Source organism: Hylaeus anthracinus, unplaced genomic scaffold, assembly GCF_026225885.1.
Source record: "Hylaeus anthracinus isolate JK02 unplaced genomic scaffold, UHH_iyHylAnth1.0_haploid 11982, whole genome shotgun sequence".
In the NCBI taxonomy this organism is placed as follows: domain Eukaryota; kingdom Metazoa; phylum Arthropoda; class Insecta; order Hymenoptera; family Colletidae; genus Hylaeus; species Hylaeus anthracinus.
This window is the reverse complement of record NW_026534330.1, coordinates 2375091-2394500: the sequence shown is the minus strand read 5'-3', so window position 1 is coordinate 2394500 and position 19410 is coordinate 2375091. Positions and strand designations below refer to the sequence as shown.

The 19410-nt window shown below is 43.9% G+C and overlaps 1 protein-coding gene across 6 annotated transcripts in view; it reads right to left on the bottom strand.

Moving 5' to 3' along the window:
* LOC128886491 (disheveled-associated activator of morphogenesis 1) overlaps nt 1–19410 on the bottom strand; it is a 55724-nt gene that overhangs the window by 10614 nt on the left and 25700 nt on the right. For 2 of the 6 annotated variants that reach the window (XM_054141424.1, XM_054141426.1), the window contains exon 2: nt 4656–4763. In XM_054141424.1, the coding sequence (XP_053997399.1) occupies nt 4656–4697 (42 nt within the window). In that variant the 5' untranslated portion in view covers nt 4698–4763. Of the gene's footprint in view, nt 1–4655; nt 4764–6272; nt 6712–8336; nt 8449–15662; nt 15686–19410 lie in introns of those variants that run through there. The other 4 variants (XM_054141423.1, XM_054141425.1, XM_054141422.1 and 1 more) reach the window with 4 other exon arrangements.

Here is a 19410-nt window from a genome sequence, read left to right as displayed (position 1 = left end):
CGCTTCCGATAACATGGATGAACGGCGTGTAGAAATTCCAGCATCGTCGATAATTGAAAGCGTCGCCGCTGAAACATTGAAAAAGAACGAGCGTGCACCGTGAGTCACGCACGATACCGATCGTTTTGAGACTTTCCACCGCCGCGGCTCTGGCTCGCCTTCTACGGTGCATTCCATCGATGGTGGATCTCTCGTTCGACGGATCCACAACGGGTAAAAAAAAGAGCTGCAGAATTCCCAAGGATGCTGGAAATACGATTATGCTCTCCCTTTCCACGCCGAGACACGCCCTGCGGCGCTGAGGAAGCGCCGACCCGGGGTTATGGAATCCACGGGTCACAGGATTCCCTCAAGGACGACTGGATGGGAACGCCGGGTTCCTCGAGGAAGCAGACGAGACTTTTTTTCGCGACCAGTCGCTTGGAACGACACTGGTGTTCCTTGCGAGACGCGAAAATTCGGTCTTCGACTGAATGGAGGGGAACGGTCGAAAGGAGTTGCGGAGATCAGTGTGCGTACAATCTCTAGAGGTGGATTTTTCAAGGGGTGAGAACAACCCTTGATTCGAAATGGATCCTTTGAATAAATCTGTAGCGTGAAGATTTCGCCATCTAGGTCGTTGTTCGGTGCAAACTCAGTCGTAAATGAATTAATCAAACTCAAGATTGCGCTCCGAAGTACTGGATAATCAATGCGTGCTGGTGCCTCCTTCGCGATATTATCAACGCTGATAAACGCTCCAGGATCGTCCGTTGCGGAGACCATTTTTCACTGTCGCTGGACCAATTTGCCTATTATTACTCCCATGAAGATAATCGATGGAAAGCAACGTTTCTTAGCCTTCGATCGAGTCAACTTCAGAGTACTACCCCGCGATCGAGCTTTGATTGTCCGTTCCGCGGATCATCGATCTTCCACGGTTGGATTTCGCGTGGATAGATCGAATCGTGATCAACGGTCGCAAGGATCATCGATTCCATCGCGGCCCACATTTAACGATGGTAATAAATACTCCTCAAAATCGTTTTGTACAGCATTGATTGATCACAGCCTGTTTATTGCTCGTAACGATTGCGAAACAGCAATAGCTGGACGTTGTATGTTCCCCACGAGATAATTGTGTATTTTCTTTCGAATCGTCTTAATAAAAGAGCAATAAAATAATTTGAAACAAACCAGAGCCTTTGAAGTCACGAATCCAGGTTGACTACGACAGAGGAACTCCTGAACGAGAAGTAGAAGTAGAAATATCTCGATGTCTCGATCCTGTCGAAGGTGTCAGGCGGCAGTCGAAGAGCCTGGGTGAAAACGAGAAGCATCAAACGAGTCGAGTGCTCGATGGTTCTCGGTTTCCTGCTTGCTTTTAACAAGAGAATGGACCTCTCGACCGAGACGTCTATTCCGAAATCGGGACGCGAATTGCGAGCGGATTTATCACCCGTCAGCAGCATCCGCGTTCCCATTATCGGCCAGACTGATCACGACTGGGATGCTGAGTGGATATCCCCCCAATAACAGCGTTCAACGAACGGAGCTTGAAAATTAAGCGATGAACATCGATAAAAATCGAAACAAACGCTTATTGTTTCGCAAGATGTGAATGGGAAACGTTTCTCCGCGATAGGAGGATTCGCGTTTCGCGTTTAATTAGCTGCCACCAATCATCGTCGCCGCTGTTGCGTTTAACGTTAATTACCTGCGGTGGCTAACCACTGTGTTGTGTCATAAAGGTGTGATCCCACTGCTGTAACGCGTTCGTTCGTTAGAATCGAAAAGGCGATCGACTCATCAATTTTTCATAAAATCGAATTCCTTATTCTTCATCGTATCAACGTGAACGTGGTGCCATCGAATTCTTGGTGTTCTCCCGATGAAAATATCTCACGTTGCGTGAATCGGACTGTTCTTAACGAAATAACTTTTCAATTATGCAATCAGATTTTTCATGAAATTTCATTAAAAATAGTCCGATTCATGCGATGTGAGATATCATTTAATCACAAAAGTTGGTATTTTCATTCCTTAATGACGGGTCTTTGGTGCGGGTCCTGGAGACCCCCCCGCGCGAGGAGTTGACAGTTTCAAGTGAACTAGCGAACGCGTTCGCGGCGAGCATTACAGCAGTGGGACAAATCGAGATTTCGTAGGTTCTTGGACTACAGATGCTCTGAAGCATCGCGATAAAATTTTCAATTGAAAGAAACCCTCGTCTCTTCAATCGTTAATTACATGAAATTCTTTCTACATTACGATTCAAGTATCAAGCGTGAAAGGTCAAGTTCGCGAACCTCCCCGAACGATGACATTAGCTTTTTCTTATTGCCCCAGACGTCTGTGTCCCCCCGTTCGGGTCATGCAGTCAAAGACCCTGGATGGTCAGACAATTTGTACGAAGAAGATGCACCGACCCGTGACAGTGCAACTATTGGACGTTGTCGAATCCCAACTTTTCCGTGGAACAGACGATGGTCGCTGAATAATTTATCGATTAACGGACTCGGGGAAATCTATTGCCTCGATTTCGGGGCGGATACTGCCGCGCGACAATTTATTGGATAGCTTTATTGTCAGTTTTACGACGCCAGTGACGTTACCGGAGTCATTCGTCGCAAAACCTGTGCGAGCCTTATCTTCTCCCACCAATAGAAACGATATCGACGTCTTGTCGAGTAGTTTTCCAAGTAATTTTCTTTAACGGTCGAACGAGCCAAGGAAAATTCGTTTTCGAATGTTTTAGTTGCAAGCTCGTGCGATTTCCTTGGGAATTTTAATGCCTCAATAACGAGGGATATTATTTAGACTTGACAGAAGTAGATCAGTGGCTCTACGTTTCCATGTTTTAGGAACGAAATTGCATATAAAAATTACAACAATTATATTCGTAAGTACTCGTTTCGCGAGTCGAGGCGAAGAATTCTTCTTTCAAAGGAGATTATACAGGAATGCTCCTGCAGGATAATCCTATGCAAGCAAGAAAGTAGTAATAAATGAAGGTTGAGCATCGCGCCACCAACGACTGGTTTGGTTAAAGAAGAATCGACAATGACAACTCGAGAAACACACCTCTCTTGCCACGATGGCACGCACTGGTCATCCATTATCTTGTCCAAGATATTAATCAACGAGATAGCAAGAGATAGAACAAGAAACAATGTACTTTCACGGCTACCAGTTCCAAGAGTAATAGAGCGAAATAGTCAGTCTTGGATTTAAGCACCTTTCATCGAGTATTACAATTGATACCTTGCAGTCAAAATAATCGAATCATCCATAATTTAACAACATCGAAGGAAATCTTTAATTTGATTATAATGGAACGTTAGTTTCAATCATGCCAGTACCTAACGCCACTTCCGATGTGTTTCTGCTTCGGAAGATTTCGCGACTGATTTATAATCCTCTCGCACGCTATAATTGCGAACGCGGACCGGCAACCGGAAGCTCGATTAATGACTCAATCTGCAACACTTTCGATACGATTCCGAATCGCCTCTCTCCGAACACCTTATCGCGATTCTAGCTCCGTTGATTTATACAGTCTGGTATCTTTCGAGGTAGACGAGATGAAGAAAGTAACGAGGTAAACGGCAACGGCGCGTTTATCATTATGCATATGGAAATTTATTTCCGCGCCAGGTTTTGTTTTCCAGCGTCCCATCGCCGAGAGAGATCACGAACTGAAAGCCAATGAAACAACTTTAAGACAGCGATGGTCGTTTGCTCCGAGACAGTTATGATTGTAACGGTCGATTCTCGTATGAAGGTGTTAAATGATAAATTGGCTATGAAAAGCAAAGTTTCGTTGTCTATCCTCCCCCTGTCCCTGTTTCGTTGTTAGTGTCAAGCAAGCCAATTGGAGTAATGGAGTATTTTAAGAATCGTGGACCGAACGCATGTTGGCACGCAGAGGATTCTTGATTTGCCATCAGCAGTCAAGACGATCCCTTTCAGGATCTAAAAGGTCCAATAATCTCTGCGTGTCGGGCACGTCGACACTCTGGGAGTGCACCGTGGCGCGTCACTTTGCATTGCAGATGTCATTCGAGTCAGCGCAAAGAATGCTTTGCATTTCTGGGTGTGTACCGGGCGCAATGGTTTAATGCGTAGTCATCCCTTCGAGAGGGAAACGCGAGCGACCTCACGACGGCCATTGTCGCTAAAATGTCTGAAATTTCATCAGTGTTCGTACTAAATTAGCCACGTCTACGCACAGAAACGTCCCAATGGACAATCGGCTTCGTAGAAGTCGCGCGCGTAATCAGTCGACGTTCTCTTGCGGCGCCCACGAATTCCTAGAGAGAATGCGGAATCGCGAGGCGCGGTTTCGTGAAAAAGCGGAATCGATTTTCGCCAATTGCGAGCCGTCTAATCTGTCAATGTTTTTTTACGTGAAAAATTGTTTCTCCTAAACAGGATTGGAACGTAAAGAGCATTTTATTACCAGTGAAACGCCTCCAGTGACTAGAGACGAATCTGCTATCGATCAGGCGTGCAAATTTGATTGAGGAAGAAATTGAGAAAGGACGCGCAGTTTAGTGTAGAAGTAGCTGATAAGCGGGGAAGTGACTCGAGGCAAATTACATGGTAACTTGTAATTGCTTCGGAGGCTCGCTTACTCAGAGGAGGCTGATAATTAAGATAATTCTGGCTCTTACCTGGAGGCAACCGCAGAAGGACTTTTTCACTCGCGATGGCATCGTCTGGCAGCGACCCACGAATTCCTTCAGGGGCTGTGGACTCTTCACAGGACAGGTCGGAATCCTCTGTAAATTGATGAACATCCAAATTACTTCGTTTCGGAGAGTCAAGCATACCTTACAGCTAAAATTGGTGCCACCCTGTACAGACCACCCAATACATCGTCGCAGCGAGCAGTTTGACGAAACGAGAATCAAGATGTTCTTGCTAATTTAAATTTTTTCAGTACAATTAGATATCTCGTTTCATAATTGACGATAATTTTACGCGGAAAAGATTAACAAAATTAATTCGTATTATTATTCGATAACTTCACTGGCTAACGTGAAACACCATACGTAGAAACTCGAGTCCCGGAAATCCTCCGCGTTTTCATCACGGAAACGCGCGCTTTCAAGAGGAAAAAGCCGCGTTTGCTTTCACTCGCCTTTGTCCAATATGAATTCTTACGCTGGAACGTTGTTAAACGAACAGGTAAGATAACTTGTTACGGAGCTGCGAACGTAACGCAGCTTTTACGCGACGATGTCGTAACGCTGACCTGCCTTGTCATCCGTTACGAAGAAGTTCAATGTCCTTGTCTAACTGAAACGATGAATTTAGTGACTGTAACCGAAAATGTGGGTCATGCTCGAGTCAATAAACTGTTAACAGTTATCTTTGCACTCGGATTAAAAATAAATCAATAAACGATAGCGATCTAACTACGTTCCAACGCGAAGTCAAAGTGTTATGAATTGCATCGACAATTGTTTTTTGAAAAGTAAAGTGGCCTCGATTTGTGTAATAGTTCATGCTTCAGTGTTTGCATTACGAGGTCATCGTGAAGGACTAATTTCTGGAAAAAAATGTGCTGCTTTATGGAACGCAAAACTGTGGCGCGACACATTTTACGAGGCAAACGGCTCTTCCAAAGAAATCCTTAATTAACGAACCGCCGTCTGGCGTTCATGGAATCCATGAATCTCCTCGACATCGTCTGGACATCTTTAGAACGCCGTTTGACCCGACTTCGCGTCAACGGCGGTCAACTAAAGATCACCGAAGTCACTTTCCAGAGATCGCGTTGTTCTCCTTACGATTGGAATCACAGATATATTTAGAGATATACATTTGACGTACGGGTACTTCTGAAGCTTTTATTGAGATCAAGTGTTTGTTGTCGGTGTAAATCCTGAAGATTGTTTCATCCAGAAAAAATCCACTCGGTTTATAGCAAAACCTTCGTCTCGATTCGTGGCATACTACTGATTATACAACAAACGTCGAGTCATGCTTATTTAACAATACAGTATCGACACCTGATAATTGCGTTCGCGACCTCGGAATTTCGTTTGACTCTTCCCTAATTGTCTTAGCAATTAAAGATAAACCTAACCCAACAAATACAGTATACAGTCACAGTTTACACAACAACACTTCGTGTTTCCTCGTATTCCTTCGCGACCTTCGTGACCCCATAATGCACGTTTGTATCACGTACTCCAAATGCGTAGAAAAAAAATTATTCATTCAGGAGAGACTTCGTGAAAACATTCTCAAACGAACGAATGAAATCGAAGTGGCTAGGTCACCTACACCGAAGAACCACGACGTCCCCTTCTCCGTCTCTGGACAGGACTCGATGTCCTCGTGATGACCAGGGGAAGACATGGCCAGCTATTCAACTTTTTTTCTCGCGTTGGACACGGTGAAAGAGTGGCCCGAGGCGCCAGCACGATCCCGATCGTAATCGTCCCGGCAATTACCCACGAATTTCACTTTTGCACGTCCCGAGTCGAGCGGAGCCAGCGAGCGTGCGACGCGAGCCGGCGAGACTGCCTCTTGGCTGAAGAGCTACGTAGGCTCGAGCTGACAACGAGGTCGAGCCGACCACGCTACCTCTTATCGTGTCGTCGAATTTCTTATCAGTCGCGCAGAAGAAAAAAAAAAACAGAGAACTGAGGTAATTTCTGCTCGCGAGCTATCACGTCGCTATGCATATCGTTACGACCTCCTCCGACGAAGGTAATTGATAAACGACGGATGCGATGCCAGCGGGTACAAAACTGTCGAGTCTCGCGTCCAACAGCGCGGTAGATGATCCAAGGCCAGAAAAAATACGGGGAGAAAAATTGGAATCATTAGGAAAATGGGTTTCAAACTGGAATGTATCATCGTGTATTACGTATGTAGGTTTGCTGTTTGATTAATCAAAGCAAAGTTATCTTTAGTATCATTCTTATCACTCGGTAGAACGCATCAACTCCCATCATGTATACAGTCTGTGCAATTTCTTAGCAATTTATTCTTCGTACGTTACCGTCAGTCTTAAATTTTGATCCCCATTATTACATATTGCGTTATCACAGTCAATTCGATTAGGTACGCGTGTCTCCTTGATGTAAGATAAGAACCAACGACGATTCGATTTGTCAATGTTTTCGGTGGCTGGGATCGTTCCCGACACATGCCTGTCAACTTATTATCTATCACGTGCTTGTCGTGGCGTATCGCTGTGTCAACCGCAGAACTTAACAAAACTCTGGCACTCGTGAAAATATTGACGAAGATATTTGAGGCGCGGTTTTAATTTGCAAACGTCTACTCTCCCTTAACAACGAAGCAGGCTCGTTACACGCCCGTTTTATTGCATATCGATGCCGGAGAAAAATCGGCTTCGAGCAGCCACGAGAAATTCCATTCGCCACTTTCCACGACGACGTGGAAATTTATGGTACCGACGGACCTCCTTGTTGTCGCCTTTTCATGGCGGCGTTAATCGGCGAATATGAACGACCCGTGCTTTACACCTTTCTCTTAGAAAGCACGAATCAACGGGGAAACTCGAGGATTAACCCTTTCGCGGTTCAGCACGGTGGAAAGTAGCCGAACTATTCGCTTTGCTCAATATTCTTTGGTCAGAAAAATAAACGCTTTTCTGCTAGAGTTAACCCCGTTTCCCTTGTAACCGTGTCATGTATGACACATTGCCAGACCTTTTGCGAGACCTGGCACGATGACGGACGTCTCCACGTGGGTCGCTATCGCGAAGCCGACGTCGTCCCCTTATCCCGTGAAGCAATTTTAGCCCGAGGGTAATTGCAACCTTCCATGAGCCGTTAGCTCGGCCCTCGTGTAACCAGAATGTCGTACACACGTAATTCTGTCGTTCGTGAGGATATAAGACATTCGCGGTGGTCGAGTGATCGCGTGGATATCGTGACGCGCGACATTACCAGCTTTCGTGAAATTCTCCTCCCTTCGAGCGAAACCTCTCGTGGAACCTCTCGTGGAACCTCTCATGGAACCTCTCATGGAAAATTGCGATCGTTCCATTATCAAAATTGCTGCGACGTTGGTCGCGTCGTTTCTTTCTCGTTACTCGAGTTCACCTCGACTGGTGCCACTCCTGATTCGAGAGAAACGAGGACGCGTGGCTCGGAACTTGAAATTGTAAACAATGAGTTTTGTAACGTCTGATACTTTTTAATTTTCGAAAAGAATTGACTTGACATCCGTACGTAGAAGATAAGAGTAAAATAAGAGTAAGTTTTTCAACTTTAAAAAGCGCGAATGTATCGAAAAGCCACGGTTGGTAACCCTAGACGCAGCCAAGCACGGAAAGCAGTAGAGGAAACGTGGATCGGCAAACTAACCTGCAGGATGCTCGATTCTGGAAGACTTCTGCTCTGTGTACTAATCGATCCGAACTTCCTCGATGGCAACAAATCGTTCAACGAATCTCAAGACACACTTGTAAATAAAATTTCCAACACCGCGACGATACGATCCACGTAAATCGCTTCTTCGCGAGGCATCGAGTCGCGACTTGAATGTCACGCGCTGCAGATTCGCAACTGTAAACACTGACGGACCAGTGATTCCCAAACTGTCGTCTGCTTTGAATTCGAGCAGCAAACCACCATCTTTATCTACTCGGAGTGTAACAAATTCAGGATCTCGTTATCCACTCGAGAAGAGGACGCGTGGTGACCGAAGTAATTAATTCTGCGCTTCGTTAGCCCTCGGGACACGAGAGATCTCGAACGAGTAGAATTTTCTCCGAGTGCTGGATCTTATTCTTGATAAAGGCGCCTCGAAAGCGCAGACTCTGTCGGGAAGTTCCTCAGGGCGCACGAAACGAGGCCTCCGCGGGCCACGGGTGAACTTTCGAGTTTCGTTTTGCACGGATCGCGTGGAAATCAAGCCCAGACGCGCAGAAACGAGGGCGACAACCTCAGGCTGAAATGGACAAAATTCTTGTCGAGGTAAAAGTTTCGAGTAACGAAGAAAAGACAGGCAGTTCTTTATTCGTTGCTCCTTGAATAATCGTTAGAATTTTAATTATACATCGATGGGTGTATCGCATCGTTTGAATATCTTAACGAACCAATGTTAGTAATGAGAGAATGCTAATGGCAACGTTGCGGAAAAATGTACGTGGAAACAGAAGGGAAAGTATTCTACGCGAAATGAATCTGAAACGTGGAATAAAATGTCGGTAGGAAGGAACCTGGAGTACAAAAGGAAGCGTTTACGTGAGTCCAATAATGTACAGTTAGCCACATAGTAGCAGAATGTGTGTCACTCAGCACCCAGACTTAGAATTGCCTTCGCGCTCGATATAATTACTGGCTAGAAGGAAAAGAACTTTCAAACTTCGTACTTCCTGCTACGGTTATATGGTCACCGTGGTTTCCGCTTTTGCTATGGAATTTTGAAGACCAAGCTCTTACAAAGAACTGAAAATAGAAGTACGTTTTAGGGGACTTGAACATCAAAATAACAGAACAATTATTTTTGTCGATTATCCTGTTTGTAATAAGAACCATGATTGAAGGAAGAATCCAAAAGAAACCCAACGCAGTTTCGCCTATTTATCACACGGAACGGAAACGTCGTCCACGATCTCTAGACTCTATAAGTTCCGTATCGATATCACTTGCAAGATTACACTGATTAACGAGACGTTCGTTAAAAGCGACTACCTTATCAGAAGTTAATCTCGCGGTTACGTTGATCTCGTCCCGCTTCTCGCGGCTTTAGAAAGCAGCCAGTCGAAGCATTCCTCGTAATTATTGATCACGCGTGCAATTATGACATTAACCTTTGAAGAAAAACTTGAGATTCTAATTTCGATCGCGAGGAGTGAAACGTTTTATCGAGAAGCGATTGATTTATACTTGACCAGATGTTGGGTATGACTGTTCTGTTCGAACTTAATGTTGAACATTTTTTTTAGTTTCTACGCTACAGGTTAAGAAAATGTCGAGGATATCCCTACCAACGTGCGTGGTAGTCGATATGTTGAAGAAAAGTATTGCTACCAGTCGAGTCTATCGCAGGATTCCATAGGTAAGTCGGCTCAGGTGCGTGGGGTCGGCACTCCCAGAGTCCTGCGCGAGCCAGATAGAAACAGACTAGGGAGTAAAGCGAGCATCGTGTCGAATCTCACGATACCGGTTATCCGCCTTCGGTAGCTATTCTTCACGACTTCCCGTCGCTGGTAATCTCGCCGTTAAACGATCTCGCGTGATTTGTCGCCGTAGACTTCCTCGTGCATCACTCGATGATATAAAAATAACGACGATAAACGTATACTTCAATTCAACTTTGACATACCTTGAATTCAACCGAGTACATACTCGTTAACGATCGTTTTAACACTACAGCTACATGTCGATTCGATCGAAGAGCACCACTGATTTTTGAATTAATTAAAATCACCGTTAATATATGAGCCGTGATTTTGCTTTAGCTTATCTTTCGGGAATGTTAATTGCGAAGGTTCCCAGATAGGCAGCGATGTACCTACACGACGGACCTGATGCGTTTCCAGAACGGGTGAACAGAATCCACTGCTTAATAGGGTTACGAGCCTTTTATCGTCCTTGTCGCTGCGACGATCGCGTTGTCGCGTAATTAGCGTGATTCCTTGGTAATTAAAGTTTCATTGAAGCGACCGAAGGGAACGAAGGAGCATTGTCGCGGTTCGAGGAAGAAGAAGCATTATGAGACCTGCTTGTCGACTAATCTGTAAGCTGCACGCGCAACTCGATTCCAGAGAGTCGCGCGATTTATGCCGATGCCGAAGAAGTCACGGTCAGAACTCTCGAGCCGAGTCTCCAGGATACGTTCAACTATTTCAAAACGAAAATGTATTTATACGATTGATACGAAGGATCAATCCTCTGTATACATATAGCAGAATAGAAAGGTGATATTGTGATGTACCTAGATCTCATCGGCATTCATTTTTGTAACGATGGTCATTCCTCTTCGTATATAAAAAGGTTGCAAGTAACATATTAGTTCAATAAAATAAAAGTGCACAGTGAATTCCTCCTGCATCAATCGATGACAAAATAGAGAAAGTATTAGGTACTCTATATGAACTCGGTGCAATCGCGATCGTTATTCAGTAGCGATGCTCGTCCCCGATGAACGACCATAATGACACACCGCCGTGAGCGATGATCCATCTTAAATCGATCGCGCGCTTCGAGATGCTCCGTTGGATCGAGATCGAGTCTATCGAGCGTGTCGTTCTTGGCTGGATCAGCCGTTTCGTGTTCAACCAGTGAAATCGAGGGACGAGAACAACCGAAGGCTTCTGGAAAACCCTCGGACCAATTTCCAGCTGCAACGAAGGATAAAATTTCGATTTCGGTGATTTACGAGCTCGTTAAAAACGAAGAACGAGCCACGTCGATGAGTCGTGCTACTGTAACGGCTGCGACGATCGATGCACTACTGGCGCAGATATTTTTGGACGTTCCTTTTCAAACAAGTCTTAAATATGGAGTGTATCTGACTTTTAACCCTTTGTTTAATATGAACGATTTTTAGTCTCACGGCAATGCTACGAATGCTTACTCAGTTTTAATTATTCCATTCATCGCCGCTGGAGTGCAAAGGATTAAACGTATGCACCGAATCATTCATTCCTTCAGCCACCGAATATTCGTGGAACTTGTTTACGTAGAACTGGTTTCAGACAGGAAATCGAAACTTTCTTACACAGATTTCAAGGCCACCGGGAATTAATCTCTCGCTTCATAACACACGCCGGTGTTTTGTGTTTCATTTTTTAACCTTCGCCGTTTCGAGAATGTTTAATGCATGTTTGGACAAGTTACGACAAGTGATGTACATTTCTTTCCGAATGCAGATATGGAAATCGGTATTATTCATTTCATGCGGAATAATTTAAGCCAACCGTACCGTATTCAACGTGACAGCGATGATAACTTCGACCATCGAGTCTTAGCGTCGCGTCGCAAATGGCAGTAGATCCTACGATCCTTGAATTTTTATTTCGTATAATTTTCAGAATAGTTTCTCTCTTAAATGAAAATTCAAGGTCGTTTCAAGAGCAAATGTTTCGATGAGAGGCATCAGAATTCGACGCAAGGACGCGTGTAGCCATTCGGGTCTCCAAGAAAAACCCGCGGTGTTTACGAATTCGTAATACGATATTTTTGAGAGTGGTATTTGCATGTGAAACTCCGTTTCTGGAATGCTAATTTCTCCTATCGTTTCCACGAAAACAGAGGAATGTTTACTTCCACCGTCACGCACGTTGTTTATGCGGGACATCGAGAGAAACACACAGAATTCAAATCATCTGATACAAGTCCTCGCGAACATCGCGATATGGAAAATATTTTCCATAATAATAATTCCGTTGAAATCACGATTCGTATCGCCATTCTTCCAAAGATGGAAGCGAAAATTGACCTGACCTCATGAATGACCATTTCGAGAGGGATCACATACCAAATGGAGAGAAAGCGACTCCAGAGATGAGTCTATTCTTCTACGACGTAAAATATTCGCGATTTGGAAAGCATCGATCGTTTGCCATCGATAAGAGAAGGGCCACCGAAAAAAGTTTCACTCGGCGAATACCTTCGGTGAGAGTCCTGTCTGGACAGTAACACAGAGTCCGAAAGAAAGTGGGAGAAAAAGAGGGACCTCGATAATCCAGCAATTTTTCGTCGGGCCATTGTTACACGAGCGTTTCACCGTGCTCGATTACTGTCAGATCGCCATCCTCGCGCAAAGGAACAGCTGGGATCACTTTCAAGGTCCCTCCTCTGATAGAAATTTAAATGTGCCTTAATCAGGAACAGCTATAGCTCGAGGGCTAAAGGCAGAGGGTGATTAATTAAAAATTCTTTCAATTTATTCCCCGGTCTCAAGATTCTTTCATCAAAATCTTTTCATTTTGTATTTTGTACTGGAACGTGCACAGGATGCGAATCGATGCTCGCGGCCAACGATTCGAGCGCGGAACCGTTCATCAGATTCCTCGTGGTTTTTCGTCTTCCCGTGTAATTCATAATTAGTCGCGCCTACGTGCGGTGGGGAATGTACCTTGACGAAAGCGTTGATGCTTCCTTCGTTGCTCCAAGCATGCAAATTCTCCGCTGGCTGGTGTTCGATCACGGAAAAAACGCGAACCGCGGTAGGATTAGCAGCCTCAATTACGGTTAATTAGATGAATTTCGCGCGGGTTAATTAAAAATCAAGGATTCGGAGGTAGTTATTCGTGCGCGACCATGATAACCGGTGTAACGGGACAGAAAGGTCTCTCGAGTAAACATAAACGAATCCAAGTTCATCTGCCCCGCGGCTGAAAACAACGGTGAAGGGACTCATTACCTTTAATTGCGTGGGATTGCTGGTGTGTATATATAGAGACTTTATTGTCTGCAATTAGACGAATGTATAATATCGAATTTCTTGTTCGAGTTACGGGCGGTATGAAGTGGGCGGCGAAACAGGAAGAGCGATAAAACCAACTTTTTCGATTCTCGAACAGGAAGTCAGTCGTAGAAGGAAAAAATCGACGAACAATGGGCACCAACCTTTCGTGGTTGGTGAAACTTATCGCTTATAAGGGATGGTATTTTCACGTTTACTGGTCAACTTTAAATACTGTGCAGCACTTAGTCGCTTATCAACGGCTGATCCTATTAAGTTCTCGTCTCAATTAGCATATCCGACATTCCACTATTGCTTTCGTTTGTCTATAAAAGACCTGCTCGAATATCGACGGATTTCTCTTCCCAGTTTCAATTCCCATAATCTCCATCCATAAACGCAAGAAAGAAAAAGGAAATTACGCGGGTAAATCACCAGTTCCAAGGACGATTAAACCTCTTGAAGCACGATGCATCCGCGATCGTTGGAATCTTCAATCCCCTCTACTCATTAACGTAAGATCGCTTTCGAAACGCGTCCAACAAAAATTACGCTCGACGACAACGTTGCGTTCACGCATAATTCCATCCAGGGTAATTCATGGCAATTTAGCTGCCGCTGCAGGCGGCTGACCGTTCTCTGCAGGATCCACGACCGTTGTTGGCCAAGCTTTGGGCTCTCTTTGCAGGCCTCTGGCGATCCACAGAAAAAAAAGAAAAACGATCGAGGCGAGTTCGAACCAGTCGATCGTAACGTGGTAATCGCTAAGCGAATCTAACAGAGTCGCGTCTAATTGTAAGCCAAAAGGCACGCGGAGAACGCGTGCAACTGCGTCTACGATTACGAGGTTTTTGTGTACGCGCAAAAATTCAGTGTGTACATGTAATTTGTTTTAAGATGTCATGCGTTGCGAGTGGTGCCCTGTTGCAATAAAATTTCTTTCAGGTTCTTCAATTAATTATGCTCTCAGCGAGTGGATTAATTTCTCTTAACAAAACCATCGATCGCTTATTTCTAAACATAAATTTCATTTACTTAATTTGGTTTCTTCTCAACTATCTAACTCTATGCCACCGAATAAGACTATCTTGTAGTAGCCAAGTGAGTTGACAGCTAATTTATTTGACGCGACACGCACTTTCTATTTACGTGAGGAAATGATTGGATCTAACGCGTGATGAGGCATTTGTCTCGATAGTACTCTGGTTCTCGGTTCCGTACCAGTGTTAGGTAAAATGTAATCTGATTAATGGTTAATAATTACGATTGCCATACTATCGAGCCAGTGATTGATGTTTTCGATTACTGAGTAATTAATAACGATGATCCATGAATAGCACGAGTAATCGAAACGAATGTAATCGCCAGATATGATTCACTCGTTAATCACGAAAGGAGCACGTATATGTTTATGATTAAATTCATAAAGTAGTCGCGGGATCTTAATAATAACATTTATCAATTTTTTTAGAAAGTAAATATTGCTTAGATACGCGTGTGGGCAATTGAATAATTTTTTAAATGGAATCTAATTAATTATAAATCGGATGCGGAAGTATAATTCTTTGACACGGTTCAACTCTTACTTCGAACATTTTATCTAAAGAAAATAAAGTGAATGGACGCAAATGATTTGATTAAGAAACGGAAACTAATAAACCGCGGAACAGATATGAAATTCATTTTTAGTTTAACTCTCGTTTCTTTTGAGAAAATAAACCAACAGTAACGAATATAAAATTGAAAATATAAAGTATGTATATTAGAAGGCCTAAATCAAAACGTTTGCACAGTCTACCGTCTATAATTAAATTCATCTCTGATACGCGCACATTTTCCTCGAGGCGTTAAACGTTTCCCGAAACGTGTCGCGATATTGAACTTAAAAAACGGTACCCTGTGAAATTACAGGGCGCTGGAAACGATTGCATCGCACGCACGTGGCGCCGTGCATTCGTTACGCGTTTGCACAATACACAGCAGTTTTTTCCTGTCCGCTATCTGATAGAGATGCTCGTTAAACCGGGCGGTAATGACTCTCGCGTAACTACGGTATAACTGTTTAATCGTGCAACGTTACCAAACTCATTGGTCATTTGAGCAATCATCGCTTATTATATTAAGCAACAATTGAAAATCATATCACAGGTTCTATTCAATTCAACATTGCACTCTACGGATGCGCGTACATCGATATTTTCCTCCTTTTACTCTCAACAAATCGAACTGGACGTAACGTTGAACAAAGTCAAATTATATTACGATCTAGTTACCAGATTCAGCTTGCCCATCTTTTCCAGCACAGTGTCCATCTTGACGGTTGACGATCGAGCTCTCTTTGCAAACGAATATCTTGTCAATCACGTCTGTCGGGGGTCTACCAGGCCTCCTCGAATATTATCCCCCGGCTGGATCAAGGTTCTCCCACAATCACTGGCGAGTTACATGTGCAGTATCATATCTTGCGTCGCGGAAAACAATAACCGACGAAAATGTTTGTCGAACGTCTCTGCGACCTACTGTTTGCACGTAATCTTCCACAAACTGTCCACGAAGGATTTCACCAATCGAATCAATTAATCTTCTTCATGTAGACTCTGCTCTGGAATCGACCCTGTCATCGAGTAGCTCCTGTCCAAGGAAACTCAGTCATCTTCTATCATTTCTATATTATCGATATAAATTTGTATACTTCTACATCTTTCACGCAGAATATCCGTCACTCGAACCGCTTTCTTCCAATAATTGTTTCAACAATGTCTGCTCGACCAATAATCTTTCTTGTTTTCTCTGGGAGCTAATCAGGAGTTTCCTTATTTCCAATCCTGCTGATATACCTCAACTTTCTTCGAGTCACATTGTTTCCAGTCAAAGCGCGTTCGAACTTCATTTATTCTCGTTTCGATAAAAGAATTTCGTCCTCATCTCAGATCCGTTCGATAAGGTTGAAGGACTGATAAAAGACGCGAAGGACGAATCTTTCAGTCAGTTGGATCGCGAGGTCTCGTATCGATCGTGGAACGCGAGAGGATCGCGGCTGCGGTACCTTCTTGCTCGCGATTGTAGGTTGAACTGCCAGGTGAAAACACAACACCTCTCAACCTGCACAGGTGCACACAGAGGCCTCTCAGCGGGCCCCTGGAAGGAAGGGGGGCCTACTTGTACTCGGGGGGGACTGTTCAACACGGATACCTTAATCTTCCCGTGTCCATCCGACAAGCATCGTTATCCGTTTAATATTAGCGGAAGCAAACGAGTTTTGGATGTTTATTTATTCAAATTAGGAGTTAGATCCATCCTCGGCAAATAAGAAAGAAGAACAGTATCGTGAACGAGAGGTAAATCAAACACATATATTTCTACTTGAAGTTTCAAGCCTTCGTGGTGGTCCTTTTCGAAGCAACACGTTTTGATTTAAGTTGAATGTTGTGTAGCGTTATCGTATTATGGAGTACAGCGTTAAGATGATAACATCGCTTCTAATCAGGATGAATAAATTGAATATGAGTGTTTCTAAAAATAGTAATAGTAAAATGTCTTGCTGTTAGTACGATGGTTCACGGATGATCACTTGTCTATCGCTGTAAAACAGATATTGTCAAGGTTGTCGCAAAGTTAACACAGTTATAATTCTGTTTTGTGTGGCAGTAAAGGCACCGAGTGCCATGTAAAAATAGCAACGGTCAGAATCAAGAGAAAGTCGTCGTTTTTAATCAATGACGGATAATGAAAAGTATTAAATACATGTTACCGTGACGAATGGTTTATAATTATCCGAGAACACTCGTCAGCGCGGCAAATGTATCTTTATTGCAGTTTGTACAGCGTGAAAGGTAAATCTTCCTGCAAAACGTCGTCTATTTTCCATGGTTGCGAGTACCGGAATGCTAAGCCAAATAGTAGAACTCTGGACAGAAGTTTATTAAATCCTTTAGAATATACGTTTCTAATTGAATAAAGAAATTGGACTAAAACTCGAGTTCAACGATCAGATTGCTTCAGCTCCTCTTCGACGTTTCCCACGTACAGATTAAATTTTCATTTCTTTTTTTTTCCACTTACTCTGACGATCCTTTTTGTATTCAGCGTGATCGTACTACGTATCATTATAATTTTTTATTTTAGACTTGAAACGACTCGAGAAACTAGGTAGTCGAGGCTAATAATTTTTATTTCTAGCAAATTAAAATTCACGGAGTTAAGTCAACAGAGGGTTAAAGTCAATGCAAAGAAAGCAAACAGTCTTTAAGATGAGTCGGTTGGGATGGACGCTCGCGACCCAAATTATGCGAGTCGGCCTTTTCGAGTTTTTGCCGCGCAAAGACTGAATATTTATACAAAGTCGATGCAGGCGAATATGTAATTTGCCAATGCTGGAAACATAAACGAGAAATGCAGCCAGCTGTAAGGCGCGGTAAAGCATTTTATGAGCCATTAAACATATCCGCCTAAATATTAACCGTGCATTAAACCAACGTAACCGAATGGGGAATAGAGATCGCGTGGTACGTTCAAGGTAAAATATCGTCGGTGTAACTGTTAACTCTTTCCCTTTCGTGCATCAACATGCGCGCAATTTCGACGATAAATCCATCTGGTCGCGAGGCGAAATCAGGCCACTCGGTCCCGCGCCGAAAATCCACGCGAGAAGAAAGGCGCACACGAGAAGAATTTATAATTTTATAAATGGGACTCCTTCCCAGAAACAAAAGGCGAAAAGAGTATGAAGACGGTGCAAAGTTGACGGAGTATATCTTCTGAAAATTTATGGCGAGGATGTCAGAATATTATTACGACTCTGGGAACAAAAACAAACACTGATGGCACGTAACATTTTCCAGGCATTATTTTTCACGTGTACTCAAAAACGTACAGTACAGCCGCACGTCGAATTACGAATTTAAAAGCGACCAAAAATGCAGACGACGGATAAAACAATCTAGTTGCAACATTTTTTGCGTTATTTGTCACGTAATATTCCGGAGCGGTACTAACGAATGCACTTCCGTCAACCGTATTCAAGGAGACACGCAACAGTTAACTGGACAATAGTATGTCGAGTCGCGACCATAGTCGCTGCCATTCAATACAGCCACCGACAGATTGTACAACAACTCTACGAACTTTCCAATTATTCTTCAAAGAGTCGAGTCAGGTTCCTATTAGTCGAGTCGCCGATGTTATTGTCTCCATAACGCATTCAGTTTTCCCGCGATAAGAGTATCGTCGTACCGTCGTTAGTGCAACTTGTTTTCAATTTTTCTATATTGCACTTTTGTTTAACGGAACGATAAAAATAGGTCGAAGCAAGTAGGGAAGCGGAAGTTTCGAAAGCGGTACCCTCGATTCCAAAACGGAGAACAAGCGCGCCGAATAGGGAGAAATTCAGCAAAGCGACGCCGTGCGAAAAACGCAAAAAGCAACGACTAATGGCGGGTTTCGTTGCGGACAGAACCAGCGCGAAAAAATTCCGTGCATTTTCCCTTAGAATCCTGACTTCTCTTCCGCGGGCTTTTCGTAGATGCGTTTAAGGAGCGATTGCGTGCGCGAGTTGCACTTAAACGGGCACCAGGCGGACAGGAATAAAAACCAGCCAAGACCAGTCAACGACCACAGAATGCGTTCGCGCGAGCACGTGCACGCGTGCCACGTGCCCTCGAATCTCGCAAATCTGGCTTGTCGAACTCATTTGCCTCGAAATTTAAGAGTAAAATCTCCTACGGATCTTTCGAAAACCCAAATTCCAGACTAGCGATGAAAAATCGATGTTTGCGGATTTCCCGTAGGACGTCTGCTTCGGGAAACAGGATTGCACGTTTCCATAGTCGAATTAGGAAACCGTGAGCATCGATGGAAAGGAATCGTCCTTGTTTGCCCGACGTCGAGCCTTGCAATGGAATGCGTTCTCTTGTCTCTTCTCGCCGCTGGACGACTGGTTCTTCAACGGCAAAAACGAGACGCACGAGCGTCAGAATATTTTTCTCCCCACTCTGCGGGGGTGGAGGGGGATTGTCGTCGTTG